Genomic DNA, 12094 nt, shown 5'->3' with positions numbered 1-12094 from the left:
TCGCATTGACCTGCTCATCAGACCACTCCCACGCTGTGTCTGGTCACGTCATCTGTCTGATGGGCTCGAGGGTATCAGACAGGCTGGGTAGAAAGCGGCTCAGGTAGTTGACGAATCCAACTAGCCTCTGCACACCCCGTACATATTATATCATATCATATATATACAGCCGGAAACAGGCCTTTTCGGCCCTCCAAGTCCGTGCCGCCCAGCGATCCCCGTACATTAACACTATCCTACACCCACTAGGGACAATTTTTTACATTTACCCAGCCAATTAACCTACATACCTGAACGTCTGAGGGTGCTGGCATGTTGACGACATTGACGACCTTTTTGGGGTTAGGTTGCAGTCCTGTGCTAGTGATCACATGTCCTAGGAAGGGTATCTCCGTTGCTCTGAAGACGGACTTGTCTCGTTGAGTTTGATGTGTTGCTGTACGCTTCGCTGAAGCAACTGCTCGTGCTTCGAGTCATGGTCGATGATCGCGTCTTCCCTCAATTATCCTTTGCCATAGACGAGAATGTCATCTGCGACGCAGATCACTCCAGGTAGCCCTTTGAGCGCTTGATGTAATCTTCGCTGGAAGATTTCAGACGATACGCTTAAACTGAATGGCAGTCGGCGCCACCGATAACGACCAAAAGGCGTGTTGATTGCTAGACTCGTCGTTAGATTGCTAGACTCGTCGTCCAGTTTCACCTGCCAGAAAGCTGAGCTCATGTCTAGCTTACTGAAGATCTTTGCTTGATCAAGATCTGGATATTGTCAGGACTAGAGGGTCTGAGCTAGAACGAGAGGTTGAGCTGGCTAGGACTTTATTCCTTGGAGCGAAGGAGGATGAGGGGTGATCTTATAGTGGTCTACGAAATCATGAGAGGAATAGCTGGAGAGAAGGAATGGGTGACGTTTCGGGTCGAGACTCAACCTGAAACGTCACCCATTCCTTCTCTCCAGAGATGCTGCCTGTCCCGCTGAGGTACTCCAGCATTTTGTGTCTACCTTCGATTTAAACCAGCATCTGCAGTTCCTTCCTACACATGGGAGGAATAGATTAGGTAAACATACAGTCTCTTTCCCAGAGTAGGAGAATAGAGAATCTGAGGACATAGGTTTACGGTGAGAGGGGAAAAATTTACGGGAATCTGAGGAGTAACATTTTCACATAGAGGGTGGTGGGTGTATGGAACGAACTGCCGGAGAAAGTAGTTGAGGCAGGTAATATTACAACTTTCAGGAAACATTTGGATAGGTACATGGATAGAACAGGTTTAGAGGGATATAGGCGAAACACAGGCAGGTGGGACTAATGTAGATGGAACATGTTGGTCGGCCTGGGCAAGTTGGGTTAAAGGGCCTGTTTCCACACTGTATTACTTTATAAGACTTTGAATTTGTTGGATCTTTGGTGATGAAATTTCCACCAGCAAATCTCTACCCTGGATTAAAACTGATACTCAAAATATTTTTTTTGCCTCCAAGGGTGCTGCAGCGGTAGAGTTGCTGCCTTACAGTACTTACAGCGCCAGAGATCCGGGTTCGATCCCAACTACAGGTGCTGTCTGTACGGAGTTTGTACGTTCTCCCTGTGACACGTGGGTTTTCTCCGAGATCGTTGGCTTCCTCCCACACTCCAAAGACGTACAGGTTTGTAGGTTAATTGGCTTGGTGCAAGTGTAAATTGTCCCTCAAGTGTGTAGGGTAGTGTTAATATGCAGGGATCGCTGGTCGGTGCGGACTTGATGGGCTGAAAGGCGTGTTTCCGCGCTGTATCTCTAAACTAAGCTAAACTGATCTGCTTTTTCTCCCCACTTTTCAAATCCAAGAGTGTCCTCTGCACAAATCTCTTTTTGCACGTAGTGCTAATTTGCTCTTCATGGTATCCCATTACAATCTATTCTACCAAATGTTAATGCGAGAACAAAACAACTTTCTGAATAGCAACAGATTACAATAAAAGATTAAACCTCAATGTCACGTTACGTTTTGTTCGATTCCCATTTACATTCAAGGCATCTGCCTAGGTTATAAGCTACAAAGCAAAGGAAAAAAAGTGCTCCCTTTAAACAAAATTTCTTTCAACGGAATTTTGATTGTGGGGCAGTTCACCTACTTAAAAACATTTTGGAGAAGCACTGAATGTTTCAGCACCACAGCACAATCAGGAAGAACATTTAATAGCTACACTGTCAAAAATCACCTGCATTGCCAGTGTAAAAATGTATTGTGTACAGAGATAGACTTTTTCCCTTTGGCAAACTCATTCAATTTTGTTGAAGTTCCAGTTTTTAATTGAATACAAATAGTAATATTTCAAACAGATTTTGATAATTTACAGTTCACTGGAATGCAATACATTAAGGGCGTTAAACCTTTGTTAATACTTTGTACCTTTTGTTTTTACAGGTCATTAGAAATTAAACATAGATGATACAGGCTTTCTAGCTGTACACTTCTACCTAGAGGATTCGGCAGAGAAGGTTATCTGGCCATCACATGTACAAAACTGAGTTTTATAGTCACAGACTTCTTTTTCATTAAAATTCTGTATTAGAAGAAATTCACTCTTATAGTACTGGCCAAGACAGAGTGATTAGCAAAAGGTTCCAGTATTTCACAGATGTTTGAATAAACTCTGCTTCACTTCCTTGCAGTTATATCTTCATCTTAGAAAACATTATAGAATTGTCCTGAACTCATCAAAGATGAAACTAGGGACATGTGCTTCCACAACCTGGCGAAGAAAGAGCAACAAAGTTAGTCAATTCATTTTTTTTAAACTCATTGCATCAGCACCAGAGCAACAAGGTAGAAATAATGGGGCACACATTGACACATTTGGCGGAGCTGTTGCCTCACAGTGCCACAGACCAAGGTTTGAAACATAGAAACATAGAAAATAGGTGCAGGAGGATGCCATTCGGCCCTTTGAGCCAGCACTGTCATTCATTGTGATCATGGCTGATCGTCCCCAATCAGTAACCCGTGCCTGCCTTCTCCCCATATCCCTTGATTCCACTAGCCCCTAGAGCTCTATCTAACTCTCTCTTAAATCCATCCAGTGATTTGGCTTCCACTGCCCTCTGTGGCAGAGAATTCCACAAATTCACAACCCTCTGGGTGAAAAAGTTATTTTCTCACCTCAGTTTTAAATGGCTTCCCCTTTATTCTAAGACTGTGGCCCCTGGTTCTGGACTCGCCCAACATTGGGAACATTTTTCCTGCATCCAGCTTGTCCAGTCCTTTTATAATTTTATATGTTTCTATAAGATCCCCTCTCATCCTTCTAAACTCCAGTGAATACAACCCTAGTCTTTTCAATCTTTCCTCATATGTCAGTCCCGCCATCCCAGGGATCAATCTCGTGAACCTACGCTGCACTGCCTCAATTACAAGGATGTCCTTCCTCAAATTAGGAGACCAAAACTGTACACAATACTCCAGATGTGGTCTTACCAGGGTCCTATACAACTGCAGAAGAACCTCTTTACTCCTATGAAATCCTCTTGTTACGAAGGCCAACATTCCATTAGCTTTCTTCACTGCCTGCTGTACCTGCACGCCAAATTTCAGTGACTGGTGTACAAGGACACCCAGGTCTCGCTGCACCTCCCCCTTACCTAACCTAACACCATTGAGATAATAATCTGCCTCCTTGTTTTTGCTGCCAAAGTGGATAACCTCACATTTATCTATATTATACTGCATCTGCCACGCATCTGCCCACTCACTCAACCTGTCCAGGTCACCCTGCAACCTCCTAACATCCTCTTCACAGTTTACACTGCCACCCAGCTTTGTGTCATCCGCAAACTTGCTAGTGTTGCTTCTAATTCCCTCTTCCAAATCATTAATATATATGGTAAACAGTTTCTGTTTCTGACCTCGAGTGCTATCTGTGTGGAGTTTTGCATGTTTTTCCTGTGACCACGTGGGATTATTCCAGGTACTCCAATTTCTGTTTTCCTCCCACATCCCAAAGACTTGTATGTTTGTAGTTTGATTAGCCGCTGTAAATTGTCCCCCACCGCATAGGAAGTGCATGAGAAAGTGGGATAACATCAAACTAGTGTGAATGGGTGATGATGGGTGGCGTGAACATAGTGGGCCGAAGGGCTTGTTACCAAGCTGTACATTTTCAAGATGTGGCCGATTATTGAAACATACCCGGCAGGATGTTTGCATATCTTGCTGCATATAAAACACTGGATCAGCCAGAACTGAAATGTTATTCTGTTATGGGAATTCATATTTCCAGGTGCCGCAAGACTGGAGTGTGGCTAATGTTGTACCTTTATTTAAGAGGGTAGGCAAGGACAAACCACGGAACAACAGCCTGGCGAGCCCCACTTCAGTGGAGAGAAAATTACTGAATGAGATTCTGAGAGACAGGGTCTACATGTGTTTGGAAAAGTAAGCACTGATTAGGGATAGTCAGCATGGCTTTGCCAGTGAGAAATAGTGAAACTTTGATCATAAAGAGATAACCAAGAGGAATGATGCGGTCAGGGCCAAGATGTTGTCTACATGGTCTTTAGCAAGGCCTTTGAAATGGTCCCAAATGGTAGGCTTGTTTGGAAGGTTACATTGCATGGGATTGGCAGATGGTTGAACAAAGGCCAGAGAAGAAAAGACTAAAGGTGTGAGATAAAGATAGAGTTTAGAATTGTGAAGCCAGAAGGAGGAATATAGATGGAAGAGGAGAGGGAAGGGAGGAATGGGGTCGTCCAAGTGGGACACAGGGAAGAGAGGGGGATGGGGCGGGTTAAAGTTACTTAAAACTGGAGAATTCAAATGTTCATACCGTTGGGTTGCAAGCTACCCAAGGAGACTGAGGTGATGTTTGCTCCAGTTTGCGTGTGGTCTCACTAGTAATGGACGAGGCCCAGGACAGAAAGGTCAGTATCGGAATGGGAGGAGGAGTTAAAATGTTTAGCGACTGCGAAATACAGTTGGCAGTCGCCGAGTAATGCTTGGTCTCCCCAAAGTAAAGGAGGCCACATCAGACTCACTAAATACAGTCGATGAAGTGCACTGACCTTCAAGGGATGAGTGAACCAATGAGTTGAGGAGGGAGCAACCTCTACAGAAGGCAAAAAGGAGTGGGGGATGGTAAGATGCGACTGGTGAGGGATAATTTTGGAGGTGGTGGAAGTGTCGGAGAATATGTGGGATGCGGAGGCTGGTGGAGTGAAGTGTGAGGACCAGGGGACACTATGGTTCCGTATTGGGGGAGGGGGAGCAAGAGCAGAACTATGGGACAAAGAGGAGACATGCACCATTTAAAAGACCTTTAGTACATGGATAGGAAAGGTTTAGAAGAGTATGGGCCAAATGAAGACAAATGGGATTAGCTCTGATGAGCATTTTCATTGGCAAGGATGAGTTGGGCTGAAGGTGTATAAATCAATTACTCTATGATGTGAAGACCTCAGGAAGAGTACAGAAGAGGTTTGCCAGAATATTTCCGGAGACAAGTACTTTTGGCTCTGTGGGTAAAATCGGGGTTGTCTTCCTTGGAGCAAAAAGGTCGAGAGAGGATCTCAATGTTAAAGAGTCATCCAGACAGTGTGGGACTCAAGTGTGACACAAGGAAAAACATCACAGTGTGCGGTCAAAATCTGAAATAACTAGAAGGTGTAATGGTGGAGGTTAATTCAATCGTGGCATTGAAAAGGGGTCCAGATAACTACTTGAAAGGAAAGGAAAGTAGATTGCAAGGCATTGGGGAAAGGGTCAGGCGAATTGCTTTTGCATGGAGCCAGTTGGGACTGCTTGGGCTAAGTGGCCTCCTTCCATGTTCTGTGATATTTTCTCTCGAACTGTTATGTTAGTGCTGAAAATTGTAACTCATTCTGCATAAATCACTGGGCCCCAGACAGAAAGAGACAATAGCATTCTTGAAATTTCACTACCCAAGACTAAATATATTCTTCCTGCTTCCTGCATTGCACTATTAAGCAAATTAATTATTTCAATACCTTTCTGGGTAGATTAGTGTAATAAACATAATTCTCCAAGAACATCAAGGCGGCTACAGCATCTGCAGGCATTTCAGGGATCTTCTGACTGAATGAACAAAAGGGAAAGGTGACTAGATTAACAGTATACTATTTACAGAAATTATATAATCATGCACGTAGGCACCACCATTGTTTAAAATGCACAAATTATTTTTATTTGTGGTCTTAGAATTACTGCATTAAAGCAATGGATAAAAACCAAACAAATTTAAGTCTTTTATTAAACTACTCATGAAGTCAGGTGTTTTTGGAATGTCTCTTCCATGACACCAAAAATATCACTATGATTCTTACCTAGTGGTACTCTGGTCCACAGTAGAACGAACAAACTGGCCAATCAAGGCCAGAAAATGCTCCGTGTAACGTGAATGGAACTGCTTCAGAAGAGTGACAAGTCCAACGACCAGAGGAGGCCAGTCTATGGGATCTGTGGGTTTTTTACACACCATTCCTGCAAACAGATCAGATTATCAAGCACCAGACCGGGGAAAAAAAAAATGCACGCAAGAAAGGATTTTCTAACAATACTTGCAGACCTAGAACATAGCAAAGTACAGCACAGGAACAGACCCTTCAACCCATATATGTCTGTGCCAAATATATGGTGGCACAATAAATTAATCTAATTTCATACCCATTAATTCCCTACATATTCATGTACATATCTAAAAACCTGTTAAACACCACTATTATATCTGCCTCCATCACCACCTCTGGCAGTGCGATCCAGGCACAACCACCCTCTGTGTAAAAGTCTTGCCCTGCACATCTCATTTAAACTTTACCCCTCTCATCTTAAACCTGTGGCCTCTAGTCTTTGGCATTTCCACCCTAGGAAAAAGGTTCTGACTGTCTACCCTATCTATACCGCTATACTTCTATCATGTCTCCCTTCGACCTCTGGCACTCTGGCGAAAACAATCCAAGTTTGTCCAACCTCTCCTAATAGTCAATTCATGAATATTTTACCTGTTTTATGTACAAGAGCCTTCAATTTCATCACGTAATGTTCAACCAAAGAGACGCACATATTAAGATACTAGGTAGCAAGATTATAAGAGTTAGGGAGTAGCAGGTGGCTATTCGTCTCTAAGCCATAATCTGCCATTGAATGGATTTCCAATCTTCCAAAATATTAAGCCAAATGCCTTAATTATCGATACATTTTTGAATGTCATCTTGAATGTAGTCAGCAACTTCATCAATGAGCATCCAATGTCCTATGCAATTCCAATGATTCAAAATCCTTTGGGTTAAATAATTTCTACTCCTATGCCATAAGCACCCCACCCCTTATCTTAAAATAGAGACTCTTAACTTCAAATTCCCCAAACCAGGTTAAAGTTAGTAGTTACGTTATCAAGCACTTAAAGAATGTTATGTTTCAATGAGATAACCACTCTCCTGTCAGAAATCTGTCCATTGAACTTTCATAATGTTCTAAGGCAAGGCAATTGGTGAAGAGTCGTGAATTGCAAAAAGTATATGTGGTGCAGTCTCATCAGAGCTCTGCTCAGTTATATGAAGATTTTTGTCCTAATTTTAAACATTTTGTCATCAGTACTTAAGGCATTTATATTTCCAACTTCTTGCTGTACTTGCAGATTATTTCTCTGTACATCAAAGATACTTTGGTCCCTCCAAATGTCAATATTTCCACGCTAAAGTATTTTTCAAAAATTTGATGATATTTCAATACATTCTTGTTATATCATTTTCCTCCAAGACCATCTCACAACCTTGTCTCCTATCTGCTTTGTATGGTCAGCAACCTTGGACAAATTACATTAGGACCTCTCATCTAGTCCATTCATATGGATTATACATATCAGAGTGGGACTAGCATAGTATAGTATTTAAGTATCTTTCCCTTATTGAGAGTCAATAGGAAAAGTAATAAAAATCCCACTACCTATATGGTGCTGACCTATCTATCTGTTAATCCCTGTGTTTATCTGCAGATATGAAAACATGGATTAATACAGGAAAATAAATTACAAATACAATCTTCATTTTGTACAATTTTATATGTTGGTTAATTTGTCGGGATCCAATCTCAGATGCGTTATCGGTTCAACAGAAGAGGTAAAAGTGGAACAAGGCTCAAGCGGACATTGTCTGAAACAAAAATGCTCTGAAATGGAAATTTAAAATCTTGATTCAAACAAAAGGGTTGCTCAGAAAAGGCACAGCACCAACAAATTAACTACAGTTGGTAGCAATCACCCACTTGAACAAAACAGGAACAACCAATACTTAAAAAGCAAATTAAAACGAGCATCCAGTTCTGGTTTCTGTTAAGAGCTCAAATCACAGGTTTCTATAAATAAAAATGTTCAAAACCCAAACAACAAATCTACTTTGTGCATCTTGTGTAACATGCAGTGATTTTGCGCAGTGCATTACCTTGGTTCTTAACATACTGCACTTTCGGCAATTGAGAAATTAGGAACAGAAAGTTCACCACTGGGAAAAATGGCAACCTCCTTGTGGTAATATAAATCTAGAAGGAAAAGAAAACCAATCAAAATATAGTTTAAAGTAAACAAGAGAGTCAGATTCAGGCTGTCCCAGATTACAAATGGTTTATGGATATCCCTACACATGACCAAGCTCCCTTAATATGATTATATTCAAAAGTTTGACGGATGTACATACATTTGTTCATACGAACGACAGAACTAGTTTCCTCTCTCTTTCTCCACCTTTAATAATTGTTCTGCCTTATCAGTCTGATGTGCTCGATGTCATTTGTTACAATGCAGTGAAGGTAGGTTTACCATTTTCTGACTAACGGATAAAACTGATGTATGAACGTCTGTAAAAACGGAACCCTTTCATTACCCAAAGAAGGCCCATCTACATGATGTTTACTATACCAAGTGCACAATGGGTTAGTCACAGTAGTAGAGACTGGGAGAGTCGCAATCTAGTCCCAAGTACGTGTGGACCCACAGCTGAAAACTACCTCCAGTATGTCAAATTAATTAGCACATCTGAAAATGTTCGGACGACTGACGTGGTAACTAAATATGTTATACAGGAGATGTACTTGGTACCTTCCGATTGAAAAACGTGAAAGTAATTTTGTGCTGAACCTAATTATATTTTCCTTGGTGCTCAAAATAACTGCAACAATGAAATGTATTTTGACATTTGTGATCTTGAGAAACACAAATGATTAAGTTATTTTATAAGGTGTCTCCAATGTGCCACATATTTTTTCGAAGAATTAATTCTTATTATCAGCATAGTTGGCCTTCAGCATGGATTACCTGCAGAAATGTTGCAGAGGTGTTGGTTGATAATGGGGTAAGGAAACTGTAACAGAACTGTAAGGTGTAAACATTTCACTGCAATTGATGACACACAGTAAAAAGATTCGCCGGCAACATGTAAAGAAGCATTTAGAATGAGCAAAAACCTCGTGTAACAAAACCATAAGTTTTGGGACATTTACAAAGTGAATGAGCTTAATTCAGAAACAAACCATGCAGTGGAGTGTAGAACAGGGTGCCCCAATTTAAATTGCCCTAATTCAAGGAGTCAAAAGCTTGAGGCTATGCACTCATTCAGTCTGCTTACACACAATATTCTAATATCCTGCCAAGTAGCATAAATTAGACACTTCATTGCTATTCACTGACTCAATAAATTATTTCCCTTCCAAAACATACCTTACTAAGAGGGTTGTGAATGCCTGCAGCCTCCATGTAAGCTGTGATTTCGTACAACAGTGTGTTATTATCTTTAGGATATGGTAACGTTGGGTCCTGGTAATGTGCTTCAACATCAGCCAACAATGCTCTGTACAAAAAAAACAGACAAATTCTAATAATGGGCAATTTGACATATGTGTGGTTTAATTTTTGTTTTTCTTTCCTGAAATGGCTTTACAATTTTTTTACAAATTGCCTGTTAATCACAATGTTAACAGGCTCTGTTAAGAACAAACGGTTGCAAATAGCTTTCAACATGGCAGAAAATATACTTCAAAAGCCGCATGATCCAAAATGCCCAGAACTTGGTGACTATTGCATATAGACTCGGTAGGTTCCTTCTATGTATTATGTACATTGTACTTATGTATGGCAATAATCTTCTGATCTATGTGCAAAAGAAGAATTTTGCTTCACCATGGTACAAGTAATAATAAAGAAACCATTGAACCATTTAGAATTTAATTTAGAGATATAGAGCGGAAACAGGCTCATTGGCCTACTGAGTCCGTGCCGACCAGTGATCACCCTGTACACTAACACTATTTTACACACTAGCCACCATGCCACGGAACAGAATCATCATTGAAATAGATGATTCTCTGACTCACTGAAGATAGCAAGCTAGAATGCAATTACTGATTTTAATGCCGAGAAATAACTCAACAGTAATAATCCCAATTACCACCAATGAAACCACTTTCACATTAGAGCCACCAGTGGATTTCAGAGTGCATTGTGCATTGAGGACAGTGAAGGTTGGTGATCCATAAACATTTTTGTTAAATATCCAAGATCACAAGTGAACTTACTGGTTGAGATTTTCCAAAGCGGCTGCAAGGTGCTTAGAGTCAAACTTGCACGAGTAACTCAGTTCATTTGCAATCTGCTGCCTCAATATCTGCATCTGCCCCACCTAAACATAAGGCAAAATGATTAAGATCAATCCTCTAAATTTACAACTTAACTGATTAGAGCAACATTTGTCCAATGAACAGGTAACCACCGATGTAAATTAGATTGACCTATTAGAAATAAAGGCCATTCAGGTTCATTCAAGTTTCCATTATCTTGAATCAAATCCATTGTTTTAATTCATTGTCATTTCCATTCATAAATTGCTCGTCTTACACATAAGCCAAACTATAATATTTCACACTTTTTATAGGTACAAGGTGCATATGTGAAGTTGGATTCACATATACACCCCAAGACATCAGGGTGAATTTCTTGCTGCAGTGATTGCCAAATATGACTGCCTCAGTTTAGATCATTGAACACCCAATATTGAGGTCATTTCCAACACCAATGACAGTATATTTCTCTTTTAGGAAATTGGACTGGAAGTCTGCAGCATACAAGGCTTGGATAGAGTGGACATGGAGAGGATGTTTCCACTAGTGGGAGAGTCTAGGACCAGAGGTTACAGCCTCAGAATTAAAGGATGTTCCTTTAAGAAGGAGATGAGGAGAAATTTCTTTAGTCAGAGGTTGGTGAATCTGTGGAATTGTTTGCCACAGAAGGCTGTGGAGGCCTAGTCAATGGATATTTTTAAGGCAGACGTGGATAGATTCTTGATTAGTACGGGTGTCAGAGGTTATCGGGAGAAGGTAGAAAATGGGGTTAGGAGGGAGAGAATGGTGGAAAAGACTTGATGGGCCGAACAACCTCATTCTGCTCCTATCACTTATGACATGACCTTACATCGTGCACTTGCCCTAATAATCTCAGGGATGACATGCAAGTAACATAGGTAATGCTGGAAATATACAGCAAATCAGATTGCATTTGCAGAGTGATCTTTTATAAATGACAGATGCTGCTCTATGGGCTTTTGACATAACTTTCTTTTAGATCTCCAATTTAGAATATTTTGCGTTCATTTAAAAAAATTTTGATCTTACTGCATAGCACATTGGGACACCCAAAAACTATGAAGAGGTGTTGGAAACTTATATTTTGTGTGTACAGAGAACTGATCAAGGAGTTTGTGGACTGGTGCCAGCGGAACTGCCTCCGGATCAACGTGGGGAAAACCAGGGAGATGGTGGTAGATTTCCGCAGGCGCAGCCAGGTCCCCCCGACACCGGTGAACATCCAGGGATTGGACATCGCGAGGATGCATTCTTATAAGTACCTGGGTGTCTACCTCAACAATAAACTGGACTGGACTGAAAACACCAATGCGCTATACAGAAAGGGCCAGAGCAGACTTTATCTGCTAAGAAGACTCAGGTCCTTTAGAGTGCAGGGGGCACTCCTAAGGACATTCTACAACACGGTGGTTGCATCGGCCATCTTCTATGGAGTGGTCTGCTGGAAGGGGAAAAGCTGGTCAGGAAGGCCAGCTC

General features: G+C 41.2%; 1 protein-coding gene across 1 annotated transcript in view; it reads right to left on the bottom strand.

Annotated features, from left to right (window-relative positions):
* Positions 1 to 2324: 2324 nt before the first annotated feature.
* Positions 2325 to 12094, bottom strand: part of washc5 (WASH complex subunit 5) — a 52301-nt gene continuing 42531 nt past the window's right edge. The window contains exons 23-28 of the mRNA XM_078397740.1: positions 10556 to 10659; positions 9702 to 9831; positions 8431 to 8527; positions 6319 to 6475; positions 5983 to 6070; positions 2325 to 2735 (exon numbers count right to left, since the gene is read on the bottom strand). Of these exons, the coding sequence (XP_078253866.1) occupies positions 2679 to 2735; positions 5983 to 6070; positions 6319 to 6475; positions 8431 to 8527; positions 9702 to 9831; positions 10556 to 10659 (633 nt within the window). The 3' untranslated portion in view covers positions 2325 to 2678. The remainder of the gene's footprint in view (positions 2736 to 5982; positions 6071 to 6318; positions 6476 to 8430; positions 8528 to 9701; positions 9832 to 10555; positions 10660 to 12094) is intronic.

This window comes from Rhinoraja longicauda, chromosome 4 (genome assembly GCF_053455715.1).
Source record: "Rhinoraja longicauda isolate Sanriku21f chromosome 4, sRhiLon1.1, whole genome shotgun sequence".
NCBI lineage: Eukaryota > Metazoa > Chordata > Chondrichthyes > Rajiformes > Arhynchobatidae > Rhinoraja > Rhinoraja longicauda.
This window is presented reverse-complemented; position numbering and strand designations above follow the sequence as displayed.